General features: G+C 45.7%; 1 protein-coding gene across 2 annotated transcripts in view; it reads left to right on the forward strand.

Moving 5' to 3' along the window:
- Window positions 1-448: 448 nt before the first annotated feature.
- Window positions 449-19,435, forward strand: part of LOC311033916 (nitric oxide-associated protein 1-like) — a 32,730-nt gene continuing 13,743 nt past the window's right edge. The window contains exons 1-7 of one of the 2 annotated variants that reach the window (XM_084041647.1): window positions 449-784; window positions 2,085-2,223; window positions 3,944-4,101; window positions 11,225-11,494; window positions 13,584-13,822; window positions 14,584-14,793; window positions 15,746-15,910. In XM_084041647.1, coding sequence (XP_083897773.1) covers window positions 2,104-2,223; window positions 3,944-4,101; window positions 11,225-11,494; window positions 13,584-13,822; window positions 14,584-14,793; window positions 15,746-15,910 — 1,162 coding nt within the window. In that variant the 5' untranslated portion in view covers window positions 449-784; window positions 2,085-2,103. The remainder of the gene's footprint in view (window positions 785-2,084; window positions 2,224-3,943; window positions 4,102-11,224; window positions 11,495-13,583; window positions 13,823-14,583; window positions 14,794-15,745; window positions 15,911-19,435) is intronic. The other variant, XM_084041648.1, reaches the window with a different exon arrangement.

Genomic DNA, 19,435 nt, shown 5'->3' on the forward strand with positions numbered 1-19,435 from the left:
GAGAAAATGGCCACCGATCGGATTAAAATACCTTTTATTGAACAATACGGACGATACAGGTACTTCTAAGAACCCGTACATAATTATAACATCCGTGGCCATGAGGTAATTCCTTTAAAGTTGAAATTTGAACGTTTATGTAGATGTACGGACTGTAAATTGAAAAATTGAAAAACTTGCAAGCTGGCCCTTGGATGTTTTCATATTTTCTAATTTGGCCCCCTTTGAAAAAAGTTTGGACACCACTGTTTTACAGTTTATGAAAAATATTCATTTCAGATTGTATTATTGTTATATTAACGATGGAAGTCATTCCTGTTTTTGTTAATACAATAAAATAAACGTTCTTCCTTCAAAAACGTGTGGGAAAAAAAAACAACCTCACGTTAGCCTTACGTCATTACGTTGTCAACCCTCAACACGTCATATCCGACCAGGAAACAAGATGGCGGCCCCCTGCAGCGCGTGTGTTTGTTGACATTCTTCTCAATGTTTAACTCAGACAGATTAACACAGTGTTAATTTAAGATGTACTCTTTATTATAAACATTATGTTCACTTTAATACGAGCTCCGCTTGTGGAGCAGCTCTCCTCACTGAGACGCTGTGTGTCTGCCTGGTCTCTGACCCACACACACAGCACACAGCCTCCCCGGCCTCCTGCCTCTGTCCCCGGGCACACTGTCCTCCATTAGGCCGCTCTGGGAGGAGGCTGGAGGAGGAGGACCGGGGGCTCCAGGAGGTGCTACACCACCGTCCGCAGAGCTGTGGACAAGAACAGGAGGTACTGTGTGGGCAATGAACCCAAACATGATGATATCTACAAGCTCCCTGGCTTCTGTGCTGCTTCTCACTGTTCTTGTGGATTTCACCTTGTGTTGTTTACATCAGTGGTTCTCAACATAATTTTTTTTTTTTTTGGGGGGGGGGGGGGGTCCCCTCATGATGTTGGGGGGTCCCCAGATGACAGTGAAGTGACAATTTAAGGACTTTTAAGACCGTTTTAATACCTAAAAAAAGCAACGACAAAAGTAATCAATAAACTAGTATAAAACATTGGCCAAATTGACAAATAATATAAGAAAGAGACAAAAATTGTGAGAATAGCCGATCTACAAGCTCTGTGAGCTCGTAGATCGGCTGTTTGCACAATATTTATCTGTGGAACGGAGTCAAAGAAAATGGGGGGTCCCCAGTTCAAATATGTTTATTTTGGGGGGTCGTGGCCTGAAAAGGTTGAGAACCATTGATTTACATCATGGATTCTACCGTAAGTCAGGGCTGCCAACATTGTACTGTCAGAATCCAGGAGATTTTGGGGGGGTGTGGCCACTAGCCAGCCCCCAAAAAGCACCCTCACACAACCCACACACCAATACATAACATTGCATTGTCAACATTGCAAAAATAATCATTTTACACTTTCACTGGAAAGGGTTTACAACAAAGCTTACAGTGTTTGTTATTAACTGTTCCACAGAAGTAACAGACTCTGACTGCATTACAATGATCAACAGTAACAAAATATTTAGACTGTAAGAATCAAGGAGTTATTTTTGTTGGCAGAAAACTAAACGTTTTAACAGAGTAGAAGATGTTATTTCATGTGTTTTGGTGACTGAAGCAATAAGACCCATCTTTAATAATAACCATTCATTACTTAAAAGTTAACATCTCTGTATGATGGCATACAAGTCCAGGAGAAATGACAATCCAGGATATTGTCAGGAGACGTGGTTGAAATCCAGGAGACTCCTGTCCTGCAGGATACAGGAGTGTTGGAAGCCCTGCCGTAAATTCTGCGTCAGTCTGTGCCGTTTCTTTGTGTACATAATCTTCTGTCACACTGTCTAGCCACCCTTGTTTTTTCCCCACTCAGTTCTATTATATTCTTTCTTTCCTTTAGACAGTAGTAGCAGTAGACGGTAGTACTCTGTAGTCGCGTTAATCCATGCTTGCTTGTTGTGTTTTGAATGGAGGGAGAAAGCAAAGCCTCCCTCCATGTCACATTGAGACGCATTCATCGTAATGGAGACACACTTTTGAAAGTAATAGTGATGCTGAGTTGAGGTCATGTCTTGCAGCCCTAACAGCTACACCTCCATGGTGGACCCACAGAGAGAGGAGCAGTTTGTGTTCCTGGACTATGTGGAGGAGGAGGAACATCTGGCTCGACCCAACCCCACCCCCACCATGGCCCCCCAACCAGGACAGGTGGGAAAAGTGTGTTTATCTGAGAAGTCAAGTCATCTTTTATTCATATTTAACCCATTGAGACCTGAAGCCGATTCTACATGTCTCCTAAATCTCAACAGTTTTCTGAAAAACGTATGTTTCTATATATCAGTGGTGCTCAATCTTTTTCATGTCAAGGACCACCCAAAATTATATATATATTTGGCCACGGACCCCCATCAAAATATTTTGTTCCAGGGACCCCCCCAGAAGCAAAGATTTGAGTTAAAAATGTTCGCTTTAAAAATATATATATATTCAAAGATTTGCACACATTTTCACGATTTTTCAAAAATAGCAGATCTACAAGCTCGTAGCGTGGCACTCGGTGCCGCGCTATGAGCTTGTAGATCTGCTATTTTTGAATAGCCCAAAGTGTAAAATAATGCTTTTTAGCTCAAATCTAAAAATGACACAGATCCAGGTCTTAATGGGTTAAAAACAACAGCCGTTAACCTAAAGTGCTGTCCAATCAAGGATGACCAGCAGCAACATGACAGCCATATAAAAGCAACATTAGAAACAAGTAACTCACAGTCAAGTAGATACAACCAAAAACAAAAAAAAGAGTTAAAAACACATTAAACTTCATGTAGTGGAAGGACAGAGTGGACACAAGCCATGGAGCGTCCTCACACAGAACTAAAAGCGAGGGAGAGGAGGTGGGTCCATAGACTTGATTTAATAACGTCTATAATAGTGGGTCATGACTTAATGTGGGACGGGAGACTATTCCAGACAGAGTTTGGGGGGCAGCTACAGAGGAAGCCCAGCGGTCACCCTCTTGTTTAAGCGACTGAGAGGAGCTGTTGAGATGATTACTATTTACAATGACAATGTAGGCATTTAGTAAACGCTCTTAATCCAGAGCGATTTACAGTAAACACATACATCAAATGCAGAGAGACAGTGTTGTGCCACAGTAATCTAGGATCATAGGTAAACCAAGAACCTAGCATCTGTCTAAACATTATAATATAAAATATATATATATATATATAATATATATGGTATGTACATTGAAACTATACAAACTATAGGATGCCAGGTCAACAAATTAACCTATAATCTGTCTAAATAACATGCTATAAAAATGACATTTTAACCTTCGCAAGGACATCAAGGCTAGGGCTACGGTCTACGGTGAAGTCTGAACTCTGAAGAGGTGAGTCTTCAGACGGCGATGATCAGTTCAGTTCAGTTTCAGTTTATTTCCAGCTTTTTGGACAATACATAAGGAACTGCTTTAGTGCAGTAAAACACAGTACAGGCAGTTTACAAGTGTCCTTGATGCTGGAAAAGGGGAAGGGAGAAGCATAGTGCTTATCGAGCCCTACCCCTGGCTCAGTTTACATATAGAAAATTAGACAATCATAGTGATGATAGTAGTAGATAATATAATAGATAACATAATAAAAAAGAAAAAGAGTCAATGTTTTGACACTCCTAGATAGGAAATGTAAACATTTCAGTGTTTAACACTCATCAGAATCATCATCAATAGAAAATCACGAATAATGATGATGATGACCTGAGTGCCCCCTGGGGGCAGAATATGGAGTTAGCAGAGCAGCGACGTACTGAGGAGCTAATCCATTTAGGGCTTTAAAAAACTAAAAGTAGAATTTTTAAATTTCTATATTTCAGTAGTAGCCAGCTCAGATTGACTAGAACAAGGAGTTAATGTGTTGACTTTTCTTTGTCCCAGGTAACGTTAGCAGAGAAGCATCGCAGGACTCTGCAGCAGCAGCTCAAGTCTCTCAGATCAGAGACGGAGGAGCAGGTGAAACCCGACCCGTCAGCCATCGAGTTCGCCGACACCGACTTCCCTCTGGACGAAGACCTGGTGAAGACCGCCAAGAAGAGGTACGCACTAGAACTGCAGACTCACTCCCAATCTTCTGCCGTAATCTGAAGACTCACCTCTTCAGACTCCACCACCTCAGCCCCGTAGCACTTGTCCTAGCCTTGACGACCATGCAGGATTATGCAAAGGCTAAAATGTTACTTAGATAGCATGTTATGTAGACCACTGGTTCTCAAAGTGGGGTCCGGGGACCCCCAGGGGTACTTGAGGGGGTTCCAGGGGGTCCCCAGCTAAATGATGGACAGGAACCAAATGGACCCTTATGGGTCTGTAGCTCTGAGAGTGTACAAATGGAACCAAATGGACCCTAACGGGTCCATTTGGTTCCATTTGTACACTCTCAGAGTTAAATTAACATTGATTATACAATATCAATTGGGGTCCCAGAGGTATAAATGCCATTAAATGGGGGTCTGTAGCCCTAATGCATGTTAAACTGGGAGTCCTTGAAATTAAAATGGTTGAGAATCACTGCTAGAGAACCCTAAAAACCTTCTCTTATTGGGGTCCCTGGCATATCTTTTCAAATGGGGGTCCGTGGGGTAATAAGCGTCAATTTGGGGGTCCTTGACATGAAAAAGTTTGAGAACCACTGATGTAGACAGGTGGTCATTGTTGACCTGGCATCATATAGTGTGTATAGTTTCAATGTAAAGGCTGATGATAGGTTCTTGGTTTACGTATTGTGGGGAACTGATCAAAGCCAAACACAAAATGCAGGGTACAAGCCCACTTAAGGGTATTTATTTGACACCTTTTCAGATATATGACCCGCAGGCCCTTGGTATTACTTTTCATGTAACTTCAAATAATAAAGTCCAACTCAAAATTCACCCCGCGTCGGGGTATTTTCATGCATCACAATGTCTCTTTGTTTGGATCCGTGCGCCACAGCGTCATCGCTCAGTATCCATGCATTGTGCTCAGGTATGTGTGATTAACTCCCACAGGTTGCCTAGGAGTAAACAGAGAGCGTCCTTTAACACTACAATTCATAAACATTCAGTAATGTGCAGGAATAGTGGAGAATTGCCTTACCGCCTGTAGCACCCGTCCATTCACCAGGAGAGCCAATGCCAGACTGAGACAGAGTAGCCACTTTTGTAGATTGGTGCCACACCTAACCTGTCGTCGCAGCTGCGCTCAGTTGGGGCTGATTCATGATGGTGAGTGGCAGGTAACGCCCTTCTATGACGCTGCCCAGGCTGGTGCGCTCCCTGCGAGGTCTCCCTCTGTCTCTGTCCCATGGCCTCTCCCTGGTGTGGTGCTTACCTGACAGGCGGCATTGTGGCGATACTCCACATATCCCCCCCCTAAGCCCGCCGCTTGGTCCGGGGGCTTCCAGCTCCTCTACTTCATACATGCGGGACAGGGCGTCTGCGTGTGGAATGTCCTTCCCGGGCCGGTGCTCCACCTTGAAACAATAGTCTTGTAGCTCCAGGAACCACCGCGTCACTCTGGCGTTCCGGTCCTTGTTGGTGGCCATCCATTTTAGGGGTGCATGATCTGTAATGAGGGTAAAGGTACGGCCCCACAGGTAATAACGTAGGTGGTGAATAGCCCATTTCACCGCTAAACACTCTTTTTCTACTGTTGCATAATTTTTCTCATGGTCTAGTAACTTTCTGCTCACGTAGGTAATTGGATGCTCCTCGCCATCAAATACCTGTGCGAGGACCGCCCCCAACCCGGTGCCCGACGCGTCTGTGTGGAGGACGAAGGGCCGGCTGAAGTCGGGGGCTTTTAACACTGGCTCCTCACAGAGCGCGCTCTTCAAGGTCTGGAACGCGGCCTCCGTCTCGGCCGTCCAGACAATGTGGTTGGGGCGCTTTTGACATGTCAGATCATACAGTGGGGCTGCAATAGTAGAGTAGTTTTTTACAAATTTTTGATAATAAGCCATGAGGCCAAGGAATGATTTTACTTGCTTTTTTGTCCTGGGCTGGGGCCATTCCCGAATCCGCTCCACTTTACGCGTCTGGGGCCGCACACACCCTCGTCCGATCGTGAAACCCAAGTAGTCGGTCTCCGTCAGGCCGATGCGGCACTTTTTGGCGTTGGCCGTCAGCCCGGCTCGTCTGAGCGCCCCGAGGATGGCGTGGAGGTGCTGCAGATGGAGGCTCCAGCTCGGGCTGTGGATCACGATGTCGTCCAGGTAAGCGGCAGCGTAGTCTCGGTGGGGGCGGAGTACACGGTCCATCAGCCGTTGGAAAGTGGCGGGCGCGCCATGGACTCCGAACGGCAGCACCGTGTATTGGAACAGCCCGTCGGGCGTGGAGAACGCTGTCTTCGCCTTGGCCCGGTCCGTCAGCGGCACCTGCCAGTAGCCCTTGGTCAGGTCCAGCGTGCTGACGAACCGGGCCGGGCCCAGGCGCTCGATCAGTTCATCCACTCGGGGCATCGGGTATGCGTCAAAGGCGGAGACGTCATTCAATTTTCGAAAGTCATTACAGAAGCGCAGCGTCCCGTCTGGCTTCGGCACTATCACGATCAGGCTGGACCATGGACTGTAGGACTCCTCGATAACTCCCAACTCTAGCATCTTGGCCACCTCTTCTTTAATGGCAATTCGTCTGGCTTCAGGGATTCGATACGGCCGCTGGCGCACTATTTTCCCAGGGTCCGTGCGTATATCGTGCCTGATGAGCGTGGTTCGGCCGGGGAGTTCGGAGAAGATGTCCCGGTTCCGCCCCAGCAGGTCCTTGATGTCCTGTGTCTGGGCTGGGACGAGGTCTTCTCCTATGGGCACCGGGGGCAACGTCTGCGCGGGCACGGTGGTCATCAGCGCGGGCAGCGGTAGTCGGGGGGCTGAGATCCACTTCTTCAAGATGTTGACATGGTAGATTTGGTAGCCTTTTCGTCTGCCGGGCTGGCTCACCCCCTCACATTTCTTTCCGTCGATGGCGGCCACGTTCCGGCGCGCCATGTCCAGATTCGGGTCGGTCCACTGCGCCGTGGCGAACCCCCCAGCCCGGGGTGGTTCGAGAGCTTCGACGCCGGGGAATTCGGCGAAGGGGTCCGCAACATCAGCGGGGCCCGCGGCCCCCTGGCTTGACGTGGCCTGTGTGCCCTCCACCTCCCGTCTCTGGTCTTTTCCTCTCCTCTCATCTCTCTCGTCTCTCTCGTCTCTCTCGTCTCTCTCATCTCTCGCGTCTCTCTCGTCTCCCCCATCCCCTGCCGGGGAGCTGTCACTCAGGCCGGCCGGCGTGGCGGCGCGGAACGCGGGGCAGGCGTGGAGCGCGCCTGGAGGCGCCGGGCGCGGGGCGCGTCGGCGACGGTGGCGGGCTGTGCCGCGTAGTAGGCCGGGGTCCCAGTACCGGGCGAAGAGGACGCAGTCGGCGCCGATCAGCAGTGGCACGGGCAGGTTGGGCACGACCCCGGCTGGCACCACTGCGTCCCCCCGGGGCGTCTGGACGCGGAGCTGTGTCACCGGATAGTGACGCACATTGCCATGGACACAGGTTACTGGAACGGTGGTGGAGCTGAGCTTTCCGGCCAGGTCTGCTCGTACGAGAGTCACCGCGCTGCCGGAATCGAGCAGGGCGTGCGTGTCGGTTCGGCCTATCTTCACGGGCAGGCGCGTCTGGCGGTGAGGGCTGGTACCGGTGTGCAGACAGGGCCGCGCGCTGTCGGAGCTGGCTGCTGTCCCCATGGAAACGTCGCGCTCTCTCTCGGGACACGACCAGGATATGTGGTCCGCCTGTCCACATACATAGCAGCGGCGTTGATGTGGGCCTCGGGTGGGCCCTTCGGCCACCGCGGCCTCGGTCCGGGCGGCAGGTGGGTTCGGTGGCGTCGATCTTCGACGGTCGCGGCCGGGCTTCTCCTCTCCAGGGCCCTTGGCGGCTTCGGTGCGCGTGGTCCTCATCATGTCCACGCTCACTTGGTGGTTCTCCAAGAGGGCCACGAGTGCCTCCAGTGAACTCGGACTCACTTGGGAGGCGTATCTGCGGGCGTCAGGCGGCAACGAACGTATGCATCGGTCGATCACTAAGCGGTCGATGATAGGTGGATCTCCCCCGGTGGTAAGCCAGCTATGGGCGCTGCGCAGTAGAGCCGCCACCTGCGGTCGGGGTGGAAAGGCCGAGTTGTAGGCCCAGCTGTGGTAGCGCTGCGCTCGAGCTGGGAGGCTGTAGCCCTGGGTGGCGAGGATGGCGTCCTTCAGTTTCCTGTAATCTCTGGCATCGGCGAGGGTTAAGTCCCGGCACACACGCTGGGCCTCGCCGGTGAGGAATGGGGCCAAGAGTGAGGCCCAGTCTCCGACTGGCCACCTCTCTCGGGCTGCGGTGCGCTCAAACACCTCCAGGTACGCTTCAATATCATCTTCTGGTGTCAATTTAGTGAGTACTTCTCTAGGGGCGCGTGTGCTAGCCACATCACGGCTAATTCTGTCAATTAATTTTTGTACCGCTGTCTGCAAATCTGTTTGGCTCCTCAACAGGGCCGTAAGTGCGTTGGCCTGCTCCATGTTTTTTTTTTTTTTTTTTTTGGGTTTGGCGTGGATCAGAATACCCGTATTCTCCACCAAATGTGGGGAACTGATCAAAGCCAAACACAAAATGCAGGGTACAAGCCCACTTAAGGGTATTTATTTGACACCTTTTCAGATATATGACCTGCAGGCCCTTGGTATTACTTTTCATGTAACTTCAAATAATAAAGTCCAACTCAAAATTCACCCCGCGTCGGGGTATTTTCATGCATCACAATGTCTCTTTGTTTGGATCCGTGCGCCACAGCGTCATCGCTCAGTATCCATGCATTGTGCTCAGGTATGTGTGATTAACTCCCACAGGTTGCCTAGGAGTAAACAGAGAGCGTCCTTTAACACTACAATTCATAAACATTCAGTAATGTGCAGGAATAGTGGAGAATTGCCTTACCGCCTGTAGCACCCGTCCATTCACCAGGAGAGCCAATGCCAGACTGAGACAGAGTAGCCACTTTTGTAGATTGGTGCCACACCTAACCTGTCGTCGCAGCTGCGCTCAGTTGGGGCTGATTCATGATGGTGAGTGGCAGGTAACGCCCTTCTATGACGCTGCCCAGGCTGGTGCGCTCCCTGCGAGGTCTCCCTCTGTCTCTGTCCCATGGCCTCTCCCTGGTGTGGTGCTTACCTGACAGGCGGCATTGTGGCGATACTCCACAGTATGTATTAGTTATTATTAGATTATTGGTTTACTTATGTGTTACTTTATTATTAGATTACTATTACTGTAAACTGTACAGCGAGGATGCTAGGACGCTATCATGGACAACCACTGAAAATCCCCTTCACTTGGAGATTGTGGGAAGGTTTTAGCTGCAGGGTTAATGATAGATTCATCTTCAACCTATCCACACGTTTCCTAGGGCGTTGTGGGCGTCACTTCCTGTCGATTTGATCAGGTATCTAGGGATTAAAGCGAAAACAAGCACTTCCAAACTCTGACCCCTAAAAATAATCACCTGCACGGAATGTATTGACAGAAAGCAGCTCATAATAATGTTTACGGTGGATTTTTATGAAACAAAAACGTTGCAGATAGAAAGAGGATAATTCAAGCTTTCCGTACAGCTGCTATGTTGGTGAGTTTAACGTTGTTTAATACAATCAGAAAGGACTTTTCTGTTTGGATGTATGGGCCGTCAAGGCCAGAAAGTATTTTTTTTTACCACTCAGTAGGCGTTCCAAAACTTGATTGTTGACCACAAAGCAACACATAGGCCCATACACAGTTTTTCCTGTACCCAGTTCTTTGTGATGGCTCTTTTTACTTGCTGCCAATCTTATCTTCTCTTAACCCATTTAGACCGGGAAAGAATCTGTGTCATTTTTAGATTTCTTTGGCTATTCAAAAATAACAGATATACAAGCTGTTATGCTATTTTGTTCTGCTATTTTTTTTAAATCATGAAAATGTGTGCAAATCTTTGAATATATATATTTTTAAAGCAAACATTTGTAACTCAAATCTTTGCTTCTGGGAAATTTTACATATGTCTTCTAAATCCTAACAGTTTTCTGAAAAACGTATGTTTCTATATCAGTGGTTCTCAAACTCCTCCAGGTCATGGACCACCCAAAATGATATGTATTTGGGCACGGACCCCCATCTCAAAATATGTTGTTCCAGGGACCCCCACCGAGGCACAGATCGGGAGTTAAAAATGTTCGTCTTAAAACGCATATTCAAAGTTTTGCACAAAGTTTCCACGATAAAAAAAGAAAATAGCAGATCTACAAGCTCATAGCGTGGCACTTGGTGCCGCACTACGAGCTTGTAGATCTGCTATTTTTGAATAGCCAAAGAAATAAAAAAAAATGACACAGATCCTTCTTAACACTTGGGGTGCCAGAGTTATATTAAAAAAGTGTACGTTGAGTGCCTGGAGTGCACGGTGATTCCCTCATTACACACATAGTAATCTGAGTTCCCAGAAGTTTTCGCCAGCTCTGGCGAGGAACTTCTGGGCCACAGCCCTGGTATTTGTGGGCGGGATGTACGTCACGCTCTGAATCTGAGCGGACACGCCTCTTACCGGTCTGAGAGCTGTGCAACTCGTCTAAAAAGTCCGACGAGAGGCAAACAGCAGTACACAACAATGGCGGCCGAAATTTCTCAAGGGGAAATTGCTTCCCGTCGATCCTATTTAGATGCATCACCCACTGCATGTGGATCCCGCCCCCTTTTCTTCATTGGCTGTTGATTTGAATCACAACGCAGTGGCCGCGCCCCTGCTGTCCAAGCTCCGACGCTAACCCTCCCAGACTACACACATAGAGGTCTCGTACAATCGGGGGAAAAAAATTAAAAACATTCGGTAATCCGTTCCATAGTTGCAGCCAGTTGAAAATAGTCAAAAATACATTGTAAAAAAAAAAAGTACACAGGAGCCGAGATACAGGCTTTTGAAGTCATAAGTTAACCAGGAAGTGGATTAAAGTCTAAATCTTCGAAGAATCATATCTCCTGGTGCTGTGAAGAAAAAAAAAACATTTTTGTTTCAAAAAACGTATATAAACGGTTTTGGCACTCGACATCAGTTTTTCAAAAGAAGTATATATCCGGTTTTGGCACCCAATGTGTTAAATGTTAAAATGACAGAGATGTGTTCCTGGTCTTAATGGGTTATAATAAGGAGGAAGAACGTGAAGGCCAGAGGAGAGCAGAAGGTGTTCGGCACGCCGGACCTGGACGAGCCGGCCAGCTCTACGTGCTGCTCGGGCTGCGGCGCCGTGCTCCACTGCAGTGACCAGCACACGGCCGGGTACATGCCCTCAGAGAAGTTCAAGCCCCTGGCCCAGGAGGAGGAGGGCGGCGGCCTGAGGAACGCCGTGTGCCAACGCTGCTACCTCCTCACCCACCACAAGAAGGCGCTGGAGGTCAAGATGTCTAAAGAGGACTACAGGTTAGAGTTGTTTTTGTGGTGTAAAGTAACAAAGTACATTTACTTCTGTACTTTAGGTACAATTTTGAGGTATTTTTTACTTTACTGGAGTATTTCCAGTTTTCAGTATTTTTACTTCTACTCCACTACATCTCAGAGGAATATATTGTACTTTTACTCCACTACAATTATTTGAAAACTTTAGTTACTAGTTACTTTTTAGACTTTGATTATTATCGCAAAACACACATTAACCACTTCAGCTCTATACAGGCCATTTGAAAATGGCCGATCTACCAGCTCACAATCGTGACACATTGTGAGCTTGTAGATCTGCCAGTTTCAAATGATTGTTTTATACATCTAGACCCCCCCCCCCCCCTCGAGAACCAGTGTCCCAGATTTGTTCAACGCATTCAATCCGGGAACGGATTTAGATTTTTAGCTATAGCCTATAACCATTATTTTATACTTTGGCTATTAACTCATTCCCTGCCTAGAACGACTAAAACGACTTCTGTCCATAAGCCATGCCTGCCTAGAACGACTAAAACGACTTTTTAAAAAATAAAAAAAATAAAAAATATTTCTTTTTTTTTTTTTTTTTTTTTTTAGTTTTTTTTTTTTTTTTTTTGACCCAAAGACCAAGGAGATATGATTTTTCGAAGATATAGACTCCCATCCACTTCCTTGTTAACTTAAAACTTAAAAATTCTGTATCTCGGCTCCTGAGTACTTTTTTTTTTTCAATGAAAAATATGGCAGTGTTCAAACGCGCCAGAAATAATTCTGGCAGTGAATGAGTTAAAAAATAGCAGATATACAAGCTCATAGTTGTAGAAAAAAAATCTTATATATATAATATATTTGAATCTGTGAATATATATATATACTTTTTTAAACTACATTTTTTACTCAAATCTTTGCTTCTGGGGTTAACACATTGCCTGCCAGAGTTTTTTCAGATTTTTAGCTGTTGCCTGCCAGGGTTTTGCCATGTTTTTGGTACCTGTTCGCGTAGCCACAGATTTTTTTCCTCCAGTATGATTGATCCCCAGATGGTTTCTAATCACAGATGAGATTCAGGTGTGGTTTCACAAATGTCAACGAGGTCATTTTGACCTCGTTGACATGTTTGGTTGATGTTTCAATATAGCTCAAAAGCAGTAGTTTTAAACCAAAAAACAAAGTGAATTGTTTGTCCGTTTGAATTTTAACATTGAAGTGAATGGAGCAGCAAATCTTCGAACATTTTTAGCTCCTAATCTGTTCATAATTCGACAAGGGTTGAAATTATAAAAAAATGCAAAAAAAAAAAAAAAATTTTTTTGATAATTAAAAAATTAAAAGACGTATATATACGTCTTTGGCAGCTAATGTGTTAAGGTACAGGGACACCTGGAACAAAACTCTTTCTTGTCAGTACACAAAGATTTTCACCCAAAAAAAAAAAAAAAAAGGCAGATCTACAGTACAAGCTCGCAGCGCTATGAGCTTGTATATCTGCTACTTTTGAACAGCCAAAGTATAAAAATATTGGCTTAAATTACACACTGGTATCGGTTCGTTACACGGTAGTTATGGGTATCGTCAGAATCGGTATCGCAGGAAGGCAAAAATGTTAAAGAGGTGGTGCCATGGTTTTGCACTTTTTCTGTTTTTCATGTGTCTATGAGGTTGATAGAACTTCATTAAGCCCCCTGGTGGTGGTTTTATGGTGTTTTATGTCTTCTCTGACTATTTTGAGTTTCTTCCTGGAGGCTGAAACCTTAAGGGTCAAACGTGCCAATAGAAAAACAGCGCTTTAGTGACACAGTGAAAACATACCCTCCCCCTCATTATCATAACACAACAGGTGTGGGCATGAGGAGGAGGAGGGACTAGGACAGGTGGGTGGTGCTAAGGTGGTGGAGGAGGTGCTAAGGTGAGAACCAGGTATACTTAATGAACTGGAGGCGTGTCCACATAAAAACATAATTTTAACAATTTCTGTATACTTTTTTGAAAAAAATCTTCCTCCTATTATAACCATAATACCTGATGATCATGTTTTAGGGGGAGGGAAATCACGGCACCCCCGTCTTTAATCGGTACGTCTCTATAACTGCAGGAACGTGGTCAGTGGGATCAAGTCCCACAAAGCTCTGGTCCTGTTGATCGTGGACCTCCTGGACCTCCCGGACTCCGTGGTGCCGGACCCGCTGGGCCTGGTGGGCCGGAACAAACACGTGGTGGTCCTGGGCAACAAGGTGGACCTGCTGCCCGCCGACGCCCCCAACTACCTGCAGAGGATCCGCCGCCAGCTGACCCAGTACTGCAGCCAGGCCGGGCTGGGAGACAACGTGAAAGGTATGGATTCAACATGAGGATATTTAACACATTAACACATTCACCGCCAGAGTTTATTCATAAGGTACTCACCCACTGCCAGCGATTTGAGTTTTATAGCTTTTTGAACCGTTCACAAACATTTTATATCCATTAAAATCCGCCATCGGATGGTGTTTATAAACAGCAACGACGGACGTACGAGCCCTCATAATGTTTAGGCTTTTCTTTCTTTTTCTTCTTCTGTGGTATCAGTGGCTAAAACAGGCTGCAAACGTCATATCCATTTTGGCTGTGACGTGATTTCCGGCCTTCCCCACCGGCCATCTTAGATTAGCTGAGCCTCCGATCGGCTATCAGATCGTTTTTAAACACAAAGAGGATAACCGTTCGTCGATCAAAGAAAAGAAAATACAACCGGAGCTTACCATTCGTTTTTTAAACCGTGTGAAAACCATGATCTTTAGCCAAAACCAGGGAAAAAACGTTTTTTCAAGATAAAAAACGAACCGGAAACGGTTGTCGGAAATTTTCTCATAGGATGGGTCGGAAGCGTCATGGGGGGAAAAAAAAATCAAGGATGGTACCAAAAAACATTTTTTCCACATAAAATAAAAAAGACGATCCCGAGATATCTCGGTATCCGCGGGTAACGGGTGGATTTAATGTCCCGAGATATCTCGGGATTGGCAGTAAATGTGTTAAGAATCGCCTCAGGTCTTAATGGATTATTCCATGTGCCCCGCCCCCGCCTTCCCCTCCCTTTTTCTTTTTTTTTAAAGACGTCCACCTGATCAGCGCCAAGACGGGCTACGGCGTGGAGGACCTGATCTCCAGCCTGCAGAGGTCCTGGAAGTACCAGGGGGACGTGTTCCTGGTGGGCACGGCCAACGCAGGGAAGTCCACCCTGTTCAACACGCTGCTGGACTCTGACTACTGCAAAACTAAAGGCTCTGAGGTCATCCACAAGGCCACCATCTCACCCTGGCCTGGTGAGAGAGAGAGAGAGAGAGAGAGACACAGACACAGACACACACACACACACACACACACACACACACACACACACACACACACACACACACACAGACACACACACACACACACACACACACACACACACACACACACACACACACACACACACACACACAGACACACACAGACACACACACACACACACAGACACACACACACACAGACACACACAGACACACACACACACACACACACACAGACACACACACACACACACACACACACACACACAGACACACACAGACACACACACACACAGACACACACACACACACACACACACACACAGACACACACACACACACACACACACACACACACACACACACACACACACACACACAGACACACACACACACACACACACACACACACAGACACACACACACACACACACACACACACACACACACACACACACACACACACACACACACACACACACACACACAGACACACAGACACACACACACAGACACAGACACAGACACAGACACACAGACACAGACATGCACACGCACACAGTGGTGGAAAGTACATTTACTTAAGTAACATTTTGAGGTATTTGTACTTTACTTGAGTATTTCCAATCACCAAAACTTTTACTTCTACTCCACTGCATCTCAGAGACAAATAGTGTACTTTTACTCCACTACAATTATTTGAAAACTTTAGTTACTAGTTACTTTTCAGATATAAATGATTACATAATGAAACCTACATTAACCACTTTAGCCCTATTTTATACCTAGGCTATTTGAAAATAGACGATCTACAAGCTCACAACGCGTCGCATCGCAAATAACTCTGTCACCGTTGCTCTGATCAGCGCAAATATAGGACTGGATTTGAAGGTGGCCTGAAAATCTAATGCAAACATTGCTTTCCCTTCTCTGTGTTGACCAGGAACCACCCTGAACCTGCTGAAGTTCCCCATCATCAACCCCACTCCATACCGGATGTTCAGGAGACAGGAGAGGCTGCAGACGGCCTCCTCACAGACAGAGGGCGACCTCTCCCCCGAAGAGCTGAAGAGGCTGCAGCACTTCAGCAAACAGGGATACTTAGTGGGTAAGAGAGAGAGAGAGAGAGAGAGAAGCTGAATTCCATTCCCCAAAACTCGGTCACTCGCTCACTCTCCTCGCTTCCTCCACTCGCGCCTAAGCCCCGCCCCTGCGAGGAGCCGAGGATTATTTGAGAGGACGAGTGGTCGAGCGGTTTCCCTCAAAGGATCGGACTGCACTCAGCAGCGTCATTTCAAAGCGACGGCAAATTCCGCGATCACTTATGACATCTCACACAGCTAGACCAGAGCCGTGGATGAAAATATACATGCATAGAATAATATGCAGGTATAGAATTATACAGAATATAAGAATAGACAATTCCTCAATGTGGATGAATGGCCACATCGTTATCTTTATAGTTAACATTGTTGTGCAAGGCCATTTATTCCTGAAATAGTGAATGAAGCGCCAGGATGAGCAAACTTACATTTATGAATTTAATCCTGACCTGTCCCTCTTTTTGCTCGTACAGTCCCCAGAACCCCAGTACAAAAATGTACTCCATGAAGTGTAGATGTGTGTCAAAAAGGAAACGTCGCAGCCGAGGGGCGCGCAGAACGGTGGATGCATATTTATAGCAGGAACAGCTTCACATTTAACTATAGCCATACTCATTCAATTCTGAACCGATTCTTAAAATGTAAAATTCTCTATTTAGCTGTGAAGGGTCTTCTTTCATGTGTATCAGTCATGATTGTTTCACCAACAAACAATATTAAATATCGGCGGGTCCTTCTTCTCCATCGCGCTGTTCGCGCACCTCCCGTTTTCTTTTCTTTTTCTTCGTCCCAGAAGTTAAAAATGTTAACATAATCTTTGTCTCAGTCATTTATAGTAGTCCGTGTACTGCATTGAGGCATGCACGAATAGAAACAGCTTTTGAGACAGAAAGTGTGCACAATATATTACAATGTATAATTGTATTATGCTTTATATCATTCAACAACGCAATAAAGCCAGTGGCTTGTTGCGGTCTTTTCAGTTACTTTACACTGTGTGTGTGTGTGTGTGTGTGTGTGTGTGTGTGTGTGTGTGTGTGTGTGTGTGTGAGATGCGCAACGAGTGAGCGGCGGCGGCGAGGGGGGGGGGGGGGTGCGGCCGGTGTTTTCGGCACATGTGGAGGAGGAGGACCATGTAAACGTCACGGGAGAAGGGGAAAAAAACAAAAAAAAGTGTACACGTGATGCGGAAGTCTGCCGCGGAGGAGCTGTTGAGAGTGGTCGAGCATACACTTCATGTACACTCGCTCAATGCGGAAGTGGAGAGCCTCCTCGCCGACTCCACTCGACTCCACTCGCCCCCTCCAAGAAGCACATGAACAATTGGACCGCGACTACTTCCGGTTCGAAGTCGGAGTGACCGAGTGGGAGTGAGCGAGTGGCCGAGATTTTCGGTATTGGAATTTGGCTAGAGAGAGATAGAGAGGGAGAATGTCATCATCTCCATCTGAATGTCCTCATCAGAAAAGTCACATAACGGCCCAGCTAATATATTGGTGGGGCCAGTATTAATTTTAGACAGCAAATATGTATTTAGTTATAGTCATAGTCTTTTGAATAAAATCCATTTAGCTTTAGTCATATTTTTGTCATGACAAAAATATGATTTTTGAAATAATTTGAAAGCGAGGTTTTAGTTTTAGTTGACTAAATATCATACGATTTTAGTAAACTAAAACTACAGTTGAGTTAGTCGACTGAACTGTATTTTGACGGGCCGTGATGGCATAATAATGACTTATTTCAGGGTCCCCACGGTCATGAAATTCCTGGAAATATTTTGAAATAAAAAAAAAAAAAATCCAGTACTGGAAAAGGTTTGAAATTGATCAAACATCATCAAAGGTCCTGGAATTTATCAAGGGTCCTGGAAAAATATTTGGCTATGCATTGTTTTTGGCTATTGATTTTGCTAAAACAAAACATTTTCATAAACATGAATGATATTACACGAAATATGTAACATAAGTAGTTTTTCGCCGAACGGGCTGTGTGACGGCAGCCTAATGTATGTCTCAAACTTTATTTTTGCTACACTGCCTATCTTTGGGCATTCTACATAGGAGTAAGAGACACATTATTGCGCCGAATGATTGTTATATGGGCCTGGAAATTGGGCTAAATATTCTGGAAAGGTTTTGGAAAAGTTTTGGAAATTCATTGCTAAAAATGTGTGGGGACCCTGTTATTTATACATGCCTGCATGCCGCTTGTAGATCAACCCCACTCCATACGGGATGTTCAGGAGACAGGAGAGGCTGCAGACGGCAAGCTCGCTTGTAGATCGGCTATTTTCCGAAGCATAAAATGACTTGTCTTTTAGTTCTACTGGATCTCTTCTCCACTAGTCCCTCACTAACATTTTAGTCTAGCTTGTTTTTTTCTTTTTGTTGATGAAATTGTCAATATATTTAGTCATAGTTTTAGTCATCATACTGAAGCTTAGTTTTTATTTAGTTTAGCTGATGAAATTAGCACTGGGGCTCTACAGATTATGATCAAACTGAGAGAGGGAGAGAGTGTGATGGTGTAGCTATCTATTCAGTAGGGTTGTAACGGTACATAAAATGTTCAGTCTGGTACGTAGAGTGTTGGAGAAGAGTAGCGCTTGTTTTTCTTACATCAACGTCCTTAATAGTGAACAGTGAAAGCCTCTACGATGCTTTTCTTTTAACCCATTAAGACCTGAGGCGATTCTTAAAAATGTTTTCTAAATCTAAAAGAGTTTTAAAAAATATATATACTATGAAATAAATATTTTCAAGATTTTTCAAAAATAGCAGATCTACAAGCTCGTAGCGCGGCACTCGGTGCCGCGCTATGAGCTCGTATATCTGCTATTTTTTAATAGCCAAAGAAATCTAAAGTGACACTGATGCGTTCCCGGTCTTGATGGGTTAACCCACTTTTAAGGAAAGTGCAATGGAAAAGTTCAGCTCTTTAATAATGTTGTTTATGTTCTAGTTTCTATTATTTTATGTATTGAGGAACTTGGGTTTGCAGCGGTACCGGTATACATATATTTTTCACTGCACCATACCATTAAAAAAAGAAGGAACAAATCATGGCTTCAAAACCGGGATACCGAACGTGTAGTGGTGTTGTTGTGAATGGGTATAGTGCGTTGGTTCTCAAATTGGGGTCCGGGGACCCCCAGGGGTCCTTGAGGAAGTTCCAAGGGGTCCCCAGCTAAATGATGGATAGTTAGGAACCAAATGGACCCTTATGGGTCTGTAACTCTGAGAGTCAAATGGACCTAACGGATCCATTTGGTTCCATTTGTACACTCTCAGAGTTAAATTAATATTGATTTTACAATATAAATTGGGGTCCCAGAGATATAAATGGGGGTCCGCAGCCTAATGCATGTCAAACTGGGGGTCTTTGAAATTAAAATGGTTGAGAATCACTGCTAGAGCCGTAAAAATCTTCTCTTATGGGGGTTCCTGCCTGGCATATCTTTTCAAATGGGGGTCCGTGGGCCAATAAGTGTCAAGTTGGGGGTCCTTGACATGAAAAAGTTTGAGAAC

This window comes from Gymnoscopelus microlampas (assembly GCF_963454915.1).
Source record: "Gymnoscopelus microlampas genome assembly, chromosome: 18".
Taxonomy (NCBI): Eukaryota; Metazoa; Chordata; class Actinopteri; order Myctophiformes; family Myctophidae; genus Gymnoscopelus; species Gymnoscopelus microlampas.